The following is a 20,708-nucleotide window of genomic DNA, read 5'->3' on the forward strand; positions in this document are numbered from 1 at the left end:
TGGTATTCGAGGCTGTTGACAATCCTCTTCTTTTTTAATGTATTCCCAAAAAGTTTGAGGAAAAATATCAATCACATTTGACAAAAATCCCCTTCCAAAAATAGAAATGTTATTGGCCATAACTTATAACTCCTCTTATGTTGTACACACATGTATATGACATTTATTGATGTTTCACTACATAAAAAAACCATCTCCTGCTTCCAATAAATTGTAATAAAAAATTAAAGTGAAAGCTAAGGAAGAGAGTTTATTAATCAACTCAACACCCAGCATGCCATATTCATACATCTCTAGATTACGCACGGCCTAAAAAAATTGTATTTATATGGACATTTGACATAGAACGGAAAGCAAAATATTGAAATACTAGCAAATCTGGGGCTGATGCTTCTTTGCTGATAATACTTCACTTACCGAGAAATGTTCTTCTCTCAAGAGAAATGAGCATCGCATCAAGACAACAATGTCTCCAAGAAGAGACTTTGTTGGGAGATTTTGTTCTCTGGGGACAAGAAGTTGGTTTGAATTCATGCATTCATCAAACAAGGCAATTTCTCATGATCAGACTTGGAACAATCAGAGCACAGTGGGATACAATTTTTGAAGGCAAGCACACTTCATACACTTTGAGAGTTCTTACGCATGTTATCTGGAGCTTCAGAGGTCAATTAATTGATGTGAATTAACCTGTAAACAGTTCTTCCACAAAGGAAATGTAGTTTTCCAATGGAAAAAAAATGTTTTTGAGGGTGTTGAGAGCTAAATTAAAGAAAACTCATTTCAAGAAACAAGCCCTTTTCTTTTTTTGGACAAAATTGTGTGATATTTCTTCTCTTAAGAAGAGACTAATATGAGTAAACTATAAGAATGCCATGGTCATGGGTCACACATGAAGTACTCAGCAAGATGTACTCAGCAAGATGTACTCAGCAAGATGATCAAGAACAGGGGTGCCTGGGTGGCTCAGTCGGTTAAGCATCTCCCTTTGGCTCAGTCCTCAGGTCATAATCCCAGGGTCCTGAGACAAGCTCCACCCACTGACCCTGATTGAGACTGTTAATAGAAGGTTCTTTATTCGTTGTAACATTACTTATAAAAGATAAATAGAAAACATCTTAAAGATCCATCACCAGAGGAATGGTTTAAAACATGAGGTCATGTTCATACGCTTTCATTAATTCATCTTATCAGCACCTTGAGTGAGCGTCCATGATCTGTCAGACACTGTGGGATGCAATGACCGATTCAGGCCCTGCTCTCATGAGGTCAACGCTGGTGGGGAAAACAGGCAGTAATCAAAAGATCACACGTGTAAATGCACATTGACCACAGATGAAGGCTGTCCAAGAAAGGAGCATAAAGTCATGAAAGGGCCAAGGTGGCTAGACCCAGAGCAAGGTGAGCAGTGAGGTGAGATGGGGCTGGAAAGGTGGGCGAGCGACAGATCACGGACCAAAGAGCAAGGGGAAGAAGGGATTTAGGTAGGAAGGCAACTACATCAGATGGGCATAGGAAAATGATCACCTGCCACCAGGTGAAGAATGGAAGGTGTAGGGACAAATGCTGAGGCTCCCTTTGGTGCAGTCACTCTGGTTCAGCATGCAGCACAGTCAGGAGAATATGGACAAGCAGTGGGAGGTTACTTTAGCATCACAGACGGGGGGGGGGGCGGAGGCAGCTAGCCTAGGGGTGGTGGCAGTGGGGCTGCAGAAAGGGTGGTGCATTTGAGAGGCCACTAGGTGGTAAAATGGAGAACACTTGGAAGAAGAAGGGGTGCCAGCAGAGAGGAAGAGGGAGGAACCTAGCATGACTTGCAGATGTCTGTCTTATAGAAACAGATGGAACGCTGGAAGCTGAGCCGAGTGGGATGGGAGCATGATGAGCTCGGCTTTGCAACGGCTGAGCTTAAGGTGGCCTGGGACATCCAAATGCCGATGCCAGGTAAGCAGCAGATAAGTGAGTTTGGAGGGAGTCTAACCCGGAGATACAAGTTTAGGAGACACGCTGTGAAATTGTTCAATGATTGAGGCAAATCCATACATTTTGACCTGAAAAGTGGTCTACGATCTACTGGTCATTCTAAAATAAAGCGAGTTATAGAACAGTATGTATACTATAATCACTTTTTTTAGAAAGCATACAGAAGGGATCCCTGGGTGGCTCAGTGGTTGAGCATCTGCCTTTGGCTCAGGTCGTGATCCTGGAGTCCAGGGATCAAGCCCCACATCGGGCTCCCTGAATGGAGCCTGCTTCTCCCTCTGCCTATCTCTCTGCCTCTCTCTGTGTGTCTCATGAATAAATAAAATCTTTAAAAATAAATAAATATAAAAAGCATACAGAAAAATCCTTATTCATGTGATGTGCAAGAGAAATACACACACTTACACACACACACACACACACACACACACATACAGATCTAGAAAGAATATAACAGATTATTAACCCACCCCTGCAACTGATGCTTTGGGTTGGAAGAGATGAGTGAAGAACTCTCACTTTTTAGTCTATCATCTTTCACACCCCTGGGCCCTGTTTCTTATAGAGAGCACTTCATCACTCCAGCTGCCCCTTCCCTCCATCTCTCTGGCCTTCCCCAACTCCTACCTCATCCTGAATTCCCACCCAGAGGCAGATGTTGGCAACAGGATGAGACAGAAAGTGAAAAGCGATGACAGTTCTGCGTGCTATTCAATAGTAAAAAAAAAAAAAAAAAAAAAAAAGAAAGAAAGAAAGAAAGAAAACGAAAAAAAAAAAAGGGAGGAATTTGGTGTTTGCTTTTAAGCTGCATCGAAACAGCTGCATCAGAATGTTCACTGGTAAATACCATCCATTCCTGCTCCTTGAGGATTAACAATCGAGTTGGCTGAGCAGTAAGTCAATTAAAATGACAGCAGAGCCACAGAAGTCTGAGAGTACTGCCTACCGCCGCCAGTCATCCATTGGGCTCCAAGGAGTCAAAAGTCTCATGCAATACCCACCCATCCCCCATAGTGATCAAGGAACGTGGATGACCTTCCCCGTTGTAGAGAATGGTGTACCAAGAACTTGGCCTAATGAACATACAGGAACAAAAGGAAATCAGCAAAAACGGGAAAGATGATGTGGCTTGACGTCGCAACCTGCATAGACTATCCTGGATTTCTCTTGTTGCTGAGCATTATCACCCAGCACAGTCCCATTCTACACTCGGTACATATTCGCAGAACTGTTTCTGACATGCCCAGACCTCTATTTGACCCAACACATCATTATCCCAGAACAAAAATGGACCGCTAAGACAGAGCATCCTAACGTCAGAAAGCCGGCCAAGGAACATGATGTCTATCCTCATCTGAATTTCCCTCTTCCATTCCCATATGAAGCACCGACTGGGGGAATCAATCAAATGAGATCTTAAAGTCGTCTTGCCTAGCAGCTGGACAATATATCCCGTAGTCACCCTTAGTTACTAAGTGAATATTCTACAGAGAAACATATAATAACTATCATCTATGGAGCTCATACCAGCAAGGCAGACGCAGGTGAAATTGGTCCCATCCTGCTTTTCATTTGCATCCACACAGCTGGCATTGTTCTGGCAGGGATTCCTCTGGCAGGCATCAAATTCTTCACAGAAAGTACCCACGTACTGATGGTCACAGCTACAGGAAAAAGTTGCCTAAAACACAAACATACCATACGTGTTAAACGAGTCCTCGAAAAATGCACGCGTTGGCTGTCGATCTCAAAGTTCAAGAGCACCGCTGCTTTTTCTAATTATACCAATACTGCATGTTTTAACCACATCACTTATATTTTGATCCGATTAAAATCAGAGCTTTGAGACAAATTGTATGTCCTTACACTTTAATTTCAAACATTTATTTTTCTCATTCTTTCTTTATTGATATTTACCCTAACCATTTTCAGTCTTAAGGCAAATAGAAAGCGAAAAAAGACAACTGTGTTGTAAGCAAAAATGAAGTTTTGCTGACCCGACACAGAAATGACAGTTTGGCTAGAGCTGATATACTGTGCTACAGCCATTAAATAAGATGTCATGCCAACGAGCTAAAATCCTGCAGCATAGATAGCACTTGTCACAAAAACATCGTCAAACGTCCTGCTCTGATCACCTTCCAGAGCATCGAGAGAATTTATTGAATCACCCTGTAAATTAGCCTCAACGTCAACGTACAGCTCTGCAGACAAAACTGAGTGCAAAGAAAAATAAAAAGAATATAATTCACGTGAACTTGTTTGGTTCATGGTATTACTGTTATCTTACTAAAAGACCATAACTCAGACCCAGGGCACTGCATTTGCTTGGAAGCTTCATTCCTGAGATAGTTGTAAAAATTCAAATAAAACGGAGCCTTCCTGCTCTCTTTGGTGCCTAAGGATGGTGACCATCTAAACAATAACAACAACTAATCTGATCCCAAATCCTGTGTGGAGCAATGTAGGGTGTTACTTTGGATCTTCAGGAAGAGGGGCTTGGAGGAAGCAAAGGAGAATGGCATAGACAAGAGTTAACACTTAAAAAAAATCAAAATAGAAAAATGCACCTCCCAGCACTCCCTGAGGCCCCACATCAGGCAGGTGTTCAAATCCCTACTGGTCCAAAGCCCCACGCACAACCTCTCCCCAACCCACCCTTCTTCCCACCTCCCTCTCTCTACCCCAGCCCCCTGCCTCTATTCTCAGACACCCTCCCCTCTTCTCTGGGTGGTATTAACTCAAAATCCCCACCCAGGACCCTGGTCCCCAAGCATACATGGTACCTTCCTTCTGGAAGAGGAAAGTGTCCTCCATTCTCTTTAACATTTTTTTTATCACAATCAAATTTAATAGTTCTTGTCCATTTCTTGATAAATTTACTACTGCATATTTAGATTTCTTCATAGCTATTGTTAATGAGCTACAAAATATTTTCTTCATCCTTTTCTTGTAATACCCATCATAACTTGCTAGCAATTATGACTGGCATAGAAAATGCTAGAGTTTTACTACTGGTCATCGCACTGAGCTCTCACTACAGGTCAGCGTTTTTCCTTGATTCCCTTGGGTTTTCTAGATAAAACAAGCTCCCCCCACCCTCACCCCCCCCTCCCCACAAATTGCATGTCAATTGCAAATAATGATAACATTCCCCTCCCTGCTCCAGCCCTCATGGTTGCATTGCTGGCTCTTCTAGAGTAAGCTTGGTTTCAAAGGGAGATCTGCAGAATTTATCACTAAGCAGAAAACTGAAATGACTGAATTTTAACAAATGCCATCTTAGCTTCTTGAAAAACAATCTATTTCTTTTCTGTCTTCGACCTAGCAATATGTTGAATGTTTAGGTGCCCTAGTCCTCACTCCACCTTGCATTCCTGGAAGGAACCCCCCACAGAGACATTCTGCTTGTAGCTATAGTCTAGTGCTTTCCATCTAAATTGCCCCATCCCCGATGGACACCTTTCCTAAGAAAAACTCTCCCTTGCACAGTGAGATCAGAATTCATACTCTTAACAGGATGCCCCTGCCAAAAGTGATTAAGCCAGGAGTAGATGGACTCTTGACCTCAGCAACCAAGCAAGAGACCAGTCCAATGACCCATTTAGCTCTTAGCAAACTGCCAGATTTTGTGTAGGTGTTTCTTTTGTTAATTGAATATGTTTTTGTTACGGGAACAGGAGAAATCCTTGTAATCTGCATAATCAATTCTTAAGTGTAAGAACACATTCTTTAATTGTATCTTAAAAAACCAGAACAAGGGGAATAAAAGCAATGGCTTTCCTCTTAAGTGAGGGTTAAATTTTCTGCCTTCTATTTCCATTATCCTCTCTCAGCACCTCTTTTTGGCAAACGGAAATTCCGTCCACCTGCTAGCAATGGTTGACTCCTTATCTGCTTTTTCATGATACTGGGAGGGTTTTTTTCCCCCTCTGTGTGTGTTTGCACTGACTTCGTAGTTCAAAGTTGGGAGAAGCTGCATCAGGGACTGTTAGAAAGGCAGCTTTTTCAATAGGAAGCTCTTTCTCTAGAACTATCTTTTAAGGAAAATCTCATCCTTGCCCAAATGTGCAACAGAGTACACCTTTGATATTTGCAGGGATGTGTCTGGAGCCCTTTGTGCATCTGCAGATTTGTGGCTGCCTTTGAAATGTAAACACTGTGAGGGCCTGGCCCATAGAATTTCAAAATGAGCCTCAGCATCATAATAAATTACTACGTGTCATTATTTTTGGCAGCTGTCCTCCCCGATTTACTTGGTTTGTATCCAGCAGTTCCATATTGCAGATCAATTTCTTTGGCTCTTTGGGGGCTACATTTTGCATAGAATTCATCTGTTTTGTCCCATGGAAAACATGTTGCTTGTGGAAATAAATTATTAAAAACCCCAAATCAAGTATCTTCAAGTTAGCTTTGATCGAATGGAAAGCTAAAACAGAAGCCACACATTTTGTTCTGCTACATTTTAAGCCAGAAGGTTGAAAAGAAACTTTAAGAAACTGTTGAAACAATTGTTTTTGACCAAGCAAAACACTGGAATTGATTCTTAAACTTTAATTGATGGATAAAGAAGATTAACAATGTTTACATACCCATGATCATAAAATTCTAGTTTTTATGTATTCTGTATCATATGGTCCATAAAGTTGGATGTCTTCCTAAGTCTATTTTCTAAGAACAACAAGCTTTCCTATGATATCAAGAGGTTTGTTTCAATAGTTTCGAGACTTGATTTGTAAGAAGCCATGAATATTTACTAGGAAGCTATGTTGTTAGTATATTCGTTGTGGAAAACTATGATCACTGAAAGCTGTAAACTGTTAAGAAGTTTAACCTACTATGATAGCGCTATCTTGGGCCCAATTGACTTAACCAGCATAAAAGACAAAAAGGAATTACTTAAAATTAGTAGCTTAGTGAGGTGGGGCACCTGGGTGGCTTAGCTGATTAAGTGTCTTGCTGGACCTCAGGGTCTAGGGATCGAGCCCCCCCATCAGGCTCCAGGATCAGGGCATAGTTGGCTTAAGACTTCCTCTGGTCCAACCCCCTCCCCCCATGCTCTCTCCCTCTCTTTCACTCCCTCTCTAAAATAAATAATTAAATCTGAAAAATAAAATTCGTAGTTCGGCTAAGTTACAGAAAGATATTTCCTTGCAAAATTATTGCATATTTACATGTAAAAGTATTTTTCAAGCAAAACGAAAAAGTAACCCTCAAGAGATTTTATCTTTTTTTTTTTTAAACTTTTATTTACTTATGATAGTCACACAGAGAGAGAGAGAGGCAGAGACACAGGCAGAGGGAGAAGCAGGCTCCATGCACCGGGAGCCCGACGTGGGATTTGATCCCGGGTCTCCAGGATCGCGCCCTGGGCCAAAGGCAGGCACCAAACCGCTGCGCCACCCAGGGATCCCGAGATTTTATCTTAAAACCCAATGCAGAATCTCAATTTTCCCCAACAGCTTGACATCGCATATTCCATTTGTACATTAAAGAAACTTTCTGAGTGGCGGGAAGCTCAGTTTGAAAAGTTGCAGGTTTAAAAAGTTGCAGTCACACCTGCTTTCTTTTGTTCACGCATACGACAAATATTGATGGAGCACCTCCTATGTGCCAGGCACTGTCCTAGGACCTGGAAACACATAAAAATGAACAAGACTGCCTCTTTAGAAATTATCATCTAGCGTCGGTGGCTGGCGATAAATAAAATGAATAGGCAAATAATGTAGTAAATGAGGTGATAAATGCCATGGGGAAAAATAAAGGCAGGAAGGGGAAGAGAGGAGCCCTATAAGAAACAACCCCATTAGACCTCCTATTGCGTTTCCCATAAGGATGCTGGTGAGAAAATCCTAGGCCATATATCATTATGTGCATCCTTTATAAAGTCCTGCCCAAGAAAATTCACTCATTTAAGTGCCAGTAAAAGTATGCTAGTCATGAGAGCTGATGTTTTGTCCTCATGAACAGTGCAGATCATGTGACCGCCTTTTTTTTTTTTTTTCTTCTTTTTGATTTGGCTGCAGTATGCTCAGAGTCTACTGGAAATTCAACTTTAAGAGCTACCTCAGGCTCCGTGACCTCAATGGCTGCATCTTCTTCCTAACTTGGATGTCGGCATTCCAATTCATATCTTCTCTGACTCTGACTTCTGTTTTTGTATTTCTTAATATTTCAATACTTTATGAAATATAGAGTCAAATGTGTGATAAGGAAGTCCAAATTCCATGGCATGGCACACAAAGCCCTTGACAATCTGGCCCACTCCACCTTTTCTGTTTCATCCTCTGCACCTGTCACTTCTCAATCGAGCCTGATCGACACAAACAAATCATCCCACAGAGACACATCTTCTGAGGAGCTTTCTTTCTCTCTTTCAGGGTCAGAATTCATCCATTCTATCTGACTCCCTTCCTCAAACAAAGTACACAGAAAATACATTTATTCTTGTTGGTGTCCCTGTGACACCAGCATGAACACAAAAGTGCCAGCTGACTAGACACTAAATCTCGTTGTTTATAGAGCTTATGTACGTTGAATTATCTCATTAATCTTCACCACATCTGTCAGGTGGTTATTATCAGATCCATTTTAGGAAGTAAGAACAGACCCACCAGGGACGTCAGATGAATTTTGGCAGGTGTCCCAGCTAGCACGTGCAGGGTCAGGGCTTAAGCCTGTATCATGGGTTGCAAACCTTTCCCACACATAGCTGAATATTGGCCTACCAACACCTTGATGGTCTCTATACCACTGACACCCTTCACCCTGACTCTAAAATAACCCCAACAACTGTGGTATTTTGGTTCTTGCTCCAGACTGTGTAGTTGGTCTACTTCCTACTTGCTGTCTGGCTGCCTTCCTTATTGGCGTCATTGACTATCCTTTTGGTTGACTGACTCTAATTTCTTTTACTCTAAAGAATAATACCAAATGTATTCAAGTAAGTCTCAAAATAGAGTAAAAATATCTTTCCTGAGGGTTGAAAGTATCTCTTGCACATAAAGTACCTAATCACTCATGAACAGACTTGAAAACTTTGGACGACTTTTTGCCAGAACTGGAGATACTTGTCTGGTGGGACTTTAGTTACTCATACATAACAGATGCTCAAGTGTTCCTTGAATTAAGCTGACTTCATAACAGGCTGCTGGAAGGTAGCTTTGAAGGAGAGTCCTATGCAGGTAAGGGGTCCTCTTCCCCTACTTGTCTATCTCTGAGGATCTTGTGTTTTGCTAAGACAGCACCATAGCTACTGACGCAGTCTTCATCCACACATCCTTACTACAGGGGATACTGGGACAGAATCTGGAAGGCAATTCTCAAGCCACAAGGTGAGTAAGGGGCCCCTAAACCTCTGAAAACAGAAAGGAGATTATTTGAGCCACTTCTGGCTAAAGGACTCTCTGGCCCGATTCCCACTTCCACCAGGGGCCAGCCTGGTTCCAAACAACATCTGGGCTCTTTATAGTTAAATGTTGAACATCTGTGAGGTCAAAACCTGAGCTAATGAACTGATCATTGTTGGAGATGGTGACAAAGCCGTGGTGGTTTGCCAAATTACCCTCACTTTAACATACATTTGAAAATTCCCCCAATAGGAAATTGTGTTGTTTTTGTTGTAAGCATCGGGCAAAGTCCCAAGAAAGGAAAAGATAACACTTTGAAAAATTAGAACCACACTCAGTATCCTGTGTCCAGCTCCTCCCCGTGGAACCTGCCATCACTTTTACAGTAGGGATGTCATAGAGAACGTGTGCACATTGCGGAGTCTCCCCATTATGTGAAGTCCCATTCCAGAAATGTATTTCATATCCAAATGCCAGGAAAAGCTCTGCTTGCTCTAGAGGGCCAACTGCTTGCCTTCCCTCTGGTGGACATGAACCATGTAAATAAGCATAGTTCCCTCTCAAAAGCGGAGACTTCTTGAAGCTCAGTCATTTCTGTGCCCGGGGAAGGTAGGCCTGGCTGCCTCTCAACTTCCACAGCAGGCTAGGGTCGCAAGCAGGGCACACTCGGCCCCTGGCCTCTGTGAGGAAGGCAATTCCTGCTTACAGAGCCTGTGGGTAAGAATTCAGGAGACCTCTCTAACCTAGTTCTCTAGACACCAGCAGGGGCCAGAAGTAGACTGTTTCCTAGCAATAGAGCGCTGTAACCTTCCTGCCCTTAGTTAATGGGCTCCAAGTACAGTTGTTCAGGAAGATGATTTCCCACGTAGGAGCTTTCTGCATGTCCTTTTGCTGACAGCTTACGTTGTCTTAAGTGGATTTTAGGAAAAGAAGGCAGTGAGTCCCCACTGTCACATGCAACAATGCAGGATCACTCAGATTCCAGCCTGAACTGTCACATCACCCCAAAACACACTGACCCTGACTCTCTGGAGATGAAGGTCCCAGAGGCCTTGTCCTGGCTGGTTGTTTGGGTCTGGAATCGCATAGCTGATGCTAGGAGTTAGTTGGACATGTAGGTGGTAGTCAGGGCCAGGGTTCCCAGCAAGAAAACAGGGACTCAAGACAGCTAAGATAAAAGAGCCCTGACATCCTGTTCTGCAGCTTAGACAGGACCATGCTTGCATTCTGTTTTGCAGCCCTTGCAGAAATGACTTCTGTAAAACATCCTAAAATAAGATAATTAACCACAAAGCATCTGTCACCATCTCGGGCAAGGGGCAGTGAAGACATAAGCCCCCAGATGTCAGCCCAAAAAAACCCATCCGCACAGAGGCATTAACCTAATAGGCAGACAGATACGTGATCAAAGCCCTGACTGGCGTGACTCAGCACACCCTGATTGCTTAAGAGAGTTCTGTAAAAGAGCTCATAAAACCTTCTAAACTTAGACACTCTGGGGGCAACCCACTTGGGCCCCCTTCCCCTCTCCGGGAGGTTTCTACTCTTGCTCAATAGCCTTTGCCTTGCTGCCCACCACTCTTCATCTGATCTACCTCTTCATTCTTTGAAGCAGTGTGACCAAGAGCCACAGGCAACAGGGAACACAAATCCTGTAACACTGACAGACACTAAAACCTAGATCAAAAGCAGTAATCCTAGCACACATTTTTATCTGATTCAGCAGAGGTGAGCTATAACTAAGGGGTCCAAACACCAACCTAGCATGGCCTGTGGACAGGTGGAATTTAGCCTTTTACTAAAAACCCGTATTTGGCATTCCAAGAGACAGAAATGATTATTTGGGTATAAAATTTAAGAGACTATCTGAGAGTTCTTATTATGATGTAAAAATCCTTATACATGCCTCTTCCTGAGCCCAGGCCACAACGGGACGACCCCCAGAGCCCAATCACAGAGACAAAGTTTTGCCCCCTGCTGGGAACACAGTAAACTACCTCAAAGGAAACTCCATGAATTGCATTTTTTAAAATTATGGTCTTTTGGCTGGGTCTTACTGTTCATTCACTACGGTGTAATTTAAACAACATGCCTGCATTGCTTATGGCTCCTACTCTTATTTCCCATTAACCTTAAACACACTATCACTCTTCTGTTTGAATTCATTAATTGCAAACATAGCAGCTTATTTTAAAAAAAAAGTAAGCTTAGAAAACATGCAGATCGTCTAAACATGAAATTCAAAATTTGACATTCATGAATTCCTAGAATTCATTTCTTTGGCTTCAATGTTAAATTTTGAAAAATAGGAACAATAATAAATGAGAGCCCTGCTCTTTCCTTCCAAAGGACACTGAAGTTTACCTTATTACCCAAAGGAGAAGAAAGTAAATGTCTTTCAGGAAATTTTGTAAACTGCTTTCTCTCTAAAAGTGCATATATGGTTTGGCAGAATGGAGATGGTCAAAAGCAGTTTCTCACCATATCCTGACAACTTCTCTGTTCTCAGCACTCTGAGCACGGCCATAATTAGGCATAAGATTTCTATGCAATCAGCTGGATCTTCAGTTCACCAGTATCTATGTATTTATTTGATGAAAAGTGCTAATCCATTAGCAAAAGTAAAGTTTGACTCAAAAAAAAAAGTCACTGAAAATTCATCTTTTATTGAATTAACCCAATTAAAAAAAAAAAAAACCAGCCTGATCCCACAAGTAAATGACATTCCATTCTAATTTCTTATTTTAAAATTCCATTTAGTCTTCTAGTTATTTCCTTTGCTACATGAAAAGAAAATGGTAAAGAAAAAGCTTTAATAAAATGAACACTTTCATGTATAAATTATTGATGAGAAGGACTCATTGAAGAATAAAGATCTTTCCTACCAGTTTGCTCAAGCCACCTCAGATGGAAAACCCACTTTGGGTTACATTTTTAAGTGTAAAGCAAAGATGATGAACCAGTGGTAACTTCTTCTAAAGATTAGAAGCCAATGGGGGACAGGTCAGGTCAGGTCAGGGTACCCAACCACTATTTATTGAAGAAAGACCACACCATAGCCAAGTAGCATGCTGAACATCTACTTAATCCTCTCAACAGTTATGCAAGATCAGAATGATTTTTCTATCTTACTAATGAAGAAACAGTTCAGATTTTAAGTAGCTTGCCCAAGGTCACATATCAGAAGCAGTGGGAGGCGGATTTAGTCTCCTTGCAAAGATATTTCTTACAATTTAAGATAATCGGAAATGCAAGGAATTGAGTTACAAAGTATGGGGGGTGGGGCTCAAATACCATTCAGGGAATTTGGAGGAGGTGGCCTCCAAAGGCCTCTTGAAATCTCAGATCTGACATGCCTCAGTTTCAGTCCCAGGGAGGCCACAAATCCCCACTATCACTCTACTCCTACAAGTGATGGCACACCTCCCTAACCACCTCATGGGTTCCTTTCCTACCCTGTTCATGTCCGAGGGCTGCCATAACACAGGACCACAGACTGGGTGGCTCAAACAACAGAAATCTACGATCTCTCACTTCTAAAGATGGGGAAAATCAAGACTCAGGTTTGGTTTCTTTGGAGGCCTCTCTCCCTGGCGTATGGATGGCTACCTTCTCCCTGTGTCTCCACAAACCTTTTCCTTTGGGAACGTCTGTGTCCTAAACTCTTCTTTTTTTTCTAAACTCTTCTTCTTGTAAGGACCCCAATAGCATTGGATGAGAGCCCCACCCATACGACCCATATGACCTTGTCTCACCTTGATTGTCTCTTTTCTTTAAAGATTTTATTTATTTATTTACTTACTTACTTATTTACTTATTTAGAGAGTGAGTATGAGCAGGGGAGGGGCAAAAGGAGAGAGAGAGAATCTCAAGAAGACTCTGCACTGAGCAGAGCCCAATGTGGGGCTCAATTTCATGACCCTGAGATCATGACCTGGGCCCAAAGCAAGAGTCAGATGCTCAACCAGCTAAGCCAATCAGGTGCCCCTGATTGTCTCTAAAGGCCCAATCTCCCAATACCGTCATATTCATAGGTACGAGGGGTAAGGACGTCAACATGTGAGTTTTCCAGGGATCCAGGTCAGCCCAGAATAGAACACATCTCCTCTCTGGTTTATTCCTCCAACTGTTTTCAGAGCAATCTTTGTCAAAGGCTGCTTTCAGTTTTTCACAAATATTTGCTGCTGACTGTATTGAAGTCATTATCCTACAGGACACACATTATTCATCAAACAATCGCTGTCTGGAGAGGTTGGTAATGCACACACAGAGACATTTAAGACATAATTCATGTGCTCCAGGAATTGACAAGCTAGAGAAATAAATCTATGTCCCTGTCATCATCATTACCACCTCCATCGTGCACATATACTGAGCACTTGATACACACCAGGCACTATTATGAGGGCTTTGCAAAATGCAGTTATCCTCATTGTTACTGTTATCCCCTGTTATATTTGAGGAAACTGAGGCACAGAGAGGCTGAGTAAATTGACCAAAGTCTGCTGGCTAATAAATTGAAGAGTTGAAATTTGAGCCCAGGTCATCTGATTCTAGGATCTGCCCTCTATTTAAAGAAACTACATTAAAAGTAAAGGTTAGAAAAAAAAAAGAAAAAAGTAAAGCTTAGATGAGGCACCTGGGTGGCTCAGTGGGTTAATCATGAAAGTCCTGGTTTTGGCTCAGGTCATGATCTCAGGGTCCTGAGATTGAGCCTTGAATCAGGATCCACACTCAGCGAGGAGACTGAGATTCTCTCTCTCTCCCTCTGCCCCTCTCACTGCTCACACTATTAAATACATACCTACATACATATGTACATACATAAAATCTTAAAAAAAAAAAAAAAAAAAGGAAACCACAGACAACCAGGTAGTATGGAAAGAGAAAACACTACATTGCTTGCTGAGAGCCTACTCCTGGTTCTTCTACCTCTTTAACCCTGGGCAAGTAAGTTAATTAATTAATTTACTTATTTACATTATTTTTCCCCTGTTAGGCCTCACTTCAATATAGGAGAAAACAAAAGGAGATATGCTATAATCCAAAGATGCTACTATTTACATTATGATTTTAAAACTTAACTGTTGAAAGATCTTTACATTTTCACTGTAGAAATGATACAACAAACAAGAACACCAACCCAAGAGCAAAGGGGTTTGGCACAGCCACTTACAAATAAAACGACTGTTACCAGTGACACAGGAAGAAGAAGTAGCTTCTTCCTCTTCCCGGTTCTTGTCTGAGTCAGGCAATGAAAATCAACAAATCAAATCACTAGATTTATCAATCAGGATATGGGCAGAGATTAAAAATCAGGCTTTGGTAAGACCATCAAAAGGCCCAGTCTCTCTTTTCCCATTAGGATCACACTGACCCTTCACCAGTTTTGGGAAGGTCAAGTGCTCAAATGCATGTGGAAACCACACAGGAGCTGCCTATACCTGGCCCATGTAAAAGGTACTATACTTGATCCCTTATAGAGAACCTCTGTTCCCTACCCTGACTGTTTCAAACACTCTGATTGCTCCCAGTCTATGCTGAGGTCAGTCCTGAGTGGCAGCTTTTGTCCTTTCAGGGATGAGCCATGGAAGACTCAAGACCCTTGTCACCATCTGACACTCAAAATCTAGACATGGGGAGACAGTCCACCTGTGTGATGCCCACCTTAACAGACACACTCTGGTGCATGGTTCTTCTTTCTTCTCTCCTTCCCCTTCCCGGTTCCCTGTTTCTCCTCATCCCCACTGGACTTCTCACATATGTGGTCAGTTTCATTCATGGGCCATGGCTAACCAGTATGTGTGTGCCCCAATTCCAATCTTTAGCAGGATGAGGGTCTTCCTCTGTACATTTACAACTAACCTAGCTTTATTCTCCCCCTGGACTTATAGTTCTTCTTTGCCTCTGTCTTCACACCTGGGTTCCTCCTCAATAGGCTGTTTTGTAGTTTATGTACTTTTGTGGATAGGCTCAAATCCAATCCAAGACGGATATGGTGAAGAAATAAGCAAAACAGCTTTTCCTGTAGGAGCCGCCGGGTTGAGAGGAGCGTGGCCCTCTCCTCTCCCCGCGATGGCGTGTGCTCGTCCGTTGATATCTGTGTACTACGAAAAGGGGGAATCATCCGGCAAAAATGTTACCTTGCCTGCTGTGTTTAAGGCTCCCATTCGACCCGATATTGTGAACTTTGTTCACACCAACTTGCGCAAAAGCAACAGACAGCCATATGCTGTCAGTGAATTAGCAGGTCATCAAACCAGTGCTGAATCTTGGGGTACTGGCAGAGCCGTGGCTCGAATTCCCCGAGTTCGAGGCGGTGGGACTCACCGTTCTGGCCAGGGTGCTTTTGGAAATATGTGTCGTGGAGGCCGCATGTTTGCACCAACCAAAACCTGGTGCCGTTGGCACCGCAGAGTGAACACAACACAAAAGCGATACGCCATCTGCTCTGCCCTGGCTGCCTCAGCCTTACCAGCACTGGTCATGTCTAAAGGTCATCGTATTGAGGAAGTTCCTGAACTTCCTTTGGTGGTTGAAGATAAAGTTGAAGGCTACAAGAAGACCAAAGAGGCGGTTTTGCTTCTTAAGAAACTTAAAGCCTGGAATGATATCAAGAAGGTCTATGCCTCTCAGCGAATGAGAGCTGGCAAAGGCAAAATGAGAAACCGTCGTCGTATCCAGCGCAGGGGACCCTGCATCATCTACAATGAAGACAACGGTATCATCAAGGCCTTCAGAAACATCCCTGGAATTACTTTACTTAATGTAAGCAAGCTGAACATTCTGAAACTTGCTCCTGGTGGGCATGTGGGACGTTTCTGCATTTGGACTGAAAGTGCTTTCCGCAAGTTAGATGATCTGTATGGCACTTGGCGTAAGGCTGCCTCCCTCAAGAGTAACTACAACCTTCCCATGCATAAGATGCTTAATACAGACCTCAGCAGAATCTTGAAAAGCCCAGAGATCCAAAGAGCCCTCCGAGCACCACGCAAGAAGATTCATCGTAGAGTCCTGAAGAAGAATCCACTGAAGAACCTAAGAATCATGTTGAAGCTAAACCCGTATGCAAAGACCATGCGCCGGAACACCATTCTTCGCCAGGCCAAGAATCACAAACTCCAGATGGATAAGGCGGCAGCAGCCTTAGAAGCCAAATCGGAGGAGAAGGGGGTTCCAGGCAAGAAGCCCACGGTAGGGAAGAAAGGAAAGAAAACTGTTGGTGTGAAAAAGCCGAAGAAACCTGTGGTAGGAAAAAAGGCTGCAGCTACCAAGAAACCAGCAGCTGACAAGAAACCTGCAGAAAAGAAACCTACCACGGAAGAGAAGAAGCCTGCTGCCTAAAAACTTATATTTGTTTATTCCATAAAACTCAAATCATTTTGGACAGCTAATTTTAAATAAAGACCTGATCAAAGACAAAAAAAAAAAAAAGAAAGAAGCAAAACACAGCAGAGTTGATACAAGGAAATCAGTTCAGCCTTTCTTATGGAAGTTGAAAGCAATTTTTCAGCCCTTAGCTCTCCTATTGAAGTAAGAATGTACGCGTGAATCTGGAATATAGGTATCATTGTCCAAATTCCAAAAGTTTTATCTTGATTATATAATCCCTGAGACCATAGAACTTGACTAAAAACATTTCCTCAGCATCCAGAGAGGAAAAAAAAAAAAAAAAAACACTATCTTTTCATTTTATTGTCAAAGATTTTATGCAGAGTCCCTGATCTAACGACTGCATTTCCTACTTTATTGAATTTACATACACACAGACTGAAGTAAAAACCAGCAAAGGTGGGGAGGTCCTATCCTTCATTTTAATTAAATCTTATCTCATCAAACATTTGCTGCTTTCATCATTTTAATACTGAACCAAAGGCAGTTTATATCTAATAAATGTGTTTCTCCAAGATAATTAGAAAAGAATCATTCTAATAATTTCCAGAAGAAGCTCATCAAAATATCTAACTCACGGTGGCAAAAGAATTACTTAAGTTCACAGGCAAGATGAATCTTGATTGCTTTCAAACAATTTTCATTAATCTATAATATTCACATGGAATGATCTCTTCCATGTAATAGTTGAATCCTCCAAAGCTGAGTAAGAAAGAAAAATCTACATACAGATTTCAAATATGGGAATATGAACACTGCTCATATCTTCCTTTCAAAGTTTCTTGGTTAATGTATCATATTTTGACCATTCTGAGGCTGGTAGTTTCTTTTTCTAACGTATGTATGAGTCTTAGAGTAGAATGTTGGATTTAGCTTCTTTTTGCAGAACAAAAGAAAATTCATACTTAATTCCCCAGAGTCTCAGTATCTCCATCATCAGATGGGGATGATGAAAGGTCCATGTCACAGGGCTGGGGGAAGTGCAAGTCTTTGGGCTTAGCATAGATCCATGTAAGTGCTGGGAAAAAAAAAACCATCAAGGTCTCTCCCTCTCTCATGGGTACAGGCTCTGATACCGGTCAATACCCTTTATCATGTGGCTGCCCTACAAGACTCTTCTCAATGTAGGAACAAGTCACAAATAATGTTACCTGATTATAATTTTTAGATGCTCATGTTGAAAAGAAAAAAAAAAAAAAAAAGACCAAATTCCTATCTTCTCTGAGAGATGCATAAACGATCTTTTGCTGTGGAACAGGGCTCCAAGTCATGTATGTCATCAGATGAGTGCTTCTAGAGCTTCTCAGGCTTCTCCAAAATAAAGATAGTTGTGTATTTAGCATAACATCGGTCTCAGACAATTGGCTCAAATGACGCCAGCCTCCCCTGTTTCTAAACTGGGGAGAAACAAAAACCAAACATGGGGCTCAGATTTGCTAACAAATCTCACCTCCTCAAACCCAGCTCCCCGTTCTCATATTCAACACCTAGAATTATCTACTATTCTCTCTCCTGCTAAAACCAACCCCTCACTAAACTAACTTGCTCCAGTTTTAATGATAGATAAAACCTTAGTGTGATTCCATGTTAGGGATATTTGCATTTAAATAGGAAATCAGGTCTTTATTACACAGGAATTAAGCTCAAATAACAGATTTCCAGGCATCCCTCCAGGCTGTGTCAAGAAAATCGGGGATGAAAGGACCTCCCTAGACATCCTTGAATCTTATACCAGTGCAGCACCCACCCCGCCTCCTGCCCAGCCCACTGCCTTCCATCCAACAGCATGGGCAACTAGACTAAACTAAGGTCAAGTTACTTTTATCTTTCAAAAGCATTCTAAAAAAATCAAGATTTTTCAGTTCAGAAGTAAATATCTTCATAATAAAATTTTTTTTATTTTTTTATTATTATTATTTTTTATTTATGATAGTCACAGAGAGAGAGAGAGAGAGAGAGAGAGAGGCAGAGACACAGGCAGAGGGAGAAGCAAGCTCCATGCACCCGGAGCCCGATGTGGGATTCGATCCCGGGTCTCCAGGATGGCGCCCTGGGCCAAAGGCAGGCGCCAAACCGCTGCGCCACCCAGGGATCCCCATAATAAAAAATTTTAAAATACATTTATCTCTTCTCACTACTGCTGGCTGATAACTACGGTTTTCCTTATTTTTTAGAAGACCCTTTTAACAAGGTCTTCTTTGGGGAACAATTGCATATTCATGAATATTTCTGGCTAAAAGCGATATTTGTCAACAATTTTATTATTTTAACTGTGAATTAAAAATACATGTGGCTAAGCCATACTTCAAAAGGATGGGTAAGAAGTAAGGCAAACAGCCAATCTCCCTTTTATCTGTGGCCAAAGGTGCCAACTCCTGTCATAGCATAGGTCTTAAAAATAACACGAAACAAAAAAATGTTAGTGCACAGGGTACATGCTAGTCACTTGGATCCAGAAATTCTAGCAACAACTTTCTCCCAACAATTACCCTTTAAAATTGGAATTCTGAGAAGGAAATTATACATGAGTCTAGCCCCCAATGATTTCCACTATAGTCAATTAAAATCAGTTTTGTGGGCCAGAAGCATTCCTGGGTAGTTCAAAGGAGGATGAGTGGAAGCAGATATTTCCAAGGACAACAGAGTTGGAGTGCCAAGTGCTACAAGGGCCACAGGAAGGTGGCTGTTGATGGAGGCAACAAATGCCATTTTTATTGGTTTAGGTATCATATGTGCCACCTTTTATTTGTAAAGGACTCTACAAAATGCTTCTGCATAAATGATCTCACGTCAAATTCCAGTAAGATGTTTTCCAGCATCTGTATGGAATCTGTGCTAATCCCAGATCTTGCACGTGCCTCAGTCCTGTGACATGGACATTGTCATCATTCCCATCATCAGGATAAGGCCCATCTCCTGAATGGGCCTCCCGGCTCCGTTGAAAAACCCCTGGCTTTCACAGGTGCTAGTTGCACATCGTTGTGATTTTAAGGCTCCAGGGAATTAAGCAACTCAGAATCAGTAAATACCAGAGTCAGACCTTGATCCTCAATCTGCCTCCATGTCCACTGGCTGCCACAGAGCCATGAAACCTCATACTTTATCAGAATGGTCTATACAAACATGGAAGTCCACACTGACATTGGACCAAGGACAGGAAACCGCTCTCTTTAAACACATGGGTATTTGCTGTAGCCTTGAATTCTCTCTCCAGCTAGATGACAAAAATGATGGCTTCTTGTGCTCTCCACTGATCTACATGAAGCTAAATTTTAGTTAGTGCCTTTGCAAGTACTCTAAAATTTTGAAATTGCAGCCCTTACTGAAATCTTTAAGTTAATTCCTGAGAGTCTCTATACCCTCATCCAATAATTTGGGTGAAGAAAATGCCCGTGTTACAGGGCCGTGGTGAGTTGCAGGATCCTTTCTCCCAGGATATGGCAATGCAACTGATGTCTCCATCCTGTGATTTTCCACCAAGCTGAATTTAATGGAGTATATTTAATTAAATTGTAAAATGAATTGTTCTTTCAGTAGAAAATGGAAGTATGATATTGTTCTAATCTAGGGGCATCTGGGTGGCTCAGTCAGTTAACCGTCTGCCTTTAGTTCAGGTCATGATCCCAGGGTCCTGGGATGGAGCCCTGCTTTGGGCTCCCTGCTCAGTGGGGAGTCTGCTTCTCCCTCTCCCTCTGCTGTTCCCCCTGCTGGTGCTCTCTCTCTTTCTCTCTTTGTCAAATAGGTAAATAAAATCTTTAAAAATACATATTATACTAATCTAAATATGGAAGCCCATACTTCTTACATTTGTATTTATTTTAGCAATCTGAGAAAGCCCTGCAGGCAAAAGTCAAATCTGGCAGCTGCTTCTGATTTTACATATCACAACATAGTACCTTTTTTTAATCCCCCAAATCTTCCATGTGTAAAGAAACCCCCAAAATAGAGCAGCAAGCTTTGGTTGAAAAAAATCAACGAAAATAA

The 20,708-nt window shown here is 41.9% G+C and overlaps 2 protein-coding genes across 2 annotated transcripts in view; one reads left to right on the forward strand and one right to left on the reverse strand.

Annotated features, from left to right (window-relative positions):
* Positions 1-20,708, reverse strand: part of DNER (delta/notch like EGF repeat containing) — a 312,868-nt gene that overhangs the window by 106,937 nt on the left and 185,223 nt on the right. The window contains exon 6 of the mRNA XM_025463331.3: positions 3,511-3,664. Coding sequence (XP_025319116.1) covers positions 3,511-3,664 — 154 coding nt within the window. The remainder of the gene's footprint in view (positions 1-3,510; positions 3,665-20,708) is intronic.
* LOC112665535 (60S ribosomal protein L4-like) lies at positions 15,354-16,764 on the forward strand. The gene has a single exon (XM_035707459.2). It carries the CDS (start codon positions 15,408-15,410, stop codon positions 16,674-16,676), a length of 1,269 nt encoding a protein of 422 aa, XP_035563352.2. The 5' UTR covers positions 15,354-15,407; the 3' UTR covers positions 16,677-16,764.

Source organism: Canis lupus, chromosome 25, assembly GCF_003254725.2.
Source record: "Canis lupus dingo isolate Sandy chromosome 25, ASM325472v2, whole genome shotgun sequence".
Taxonomy (NCBI): Eukaryota; Metazoa; Chordata; class Mammalia; order Carnivora; family Canidae; genus Canis; species Canis lupus.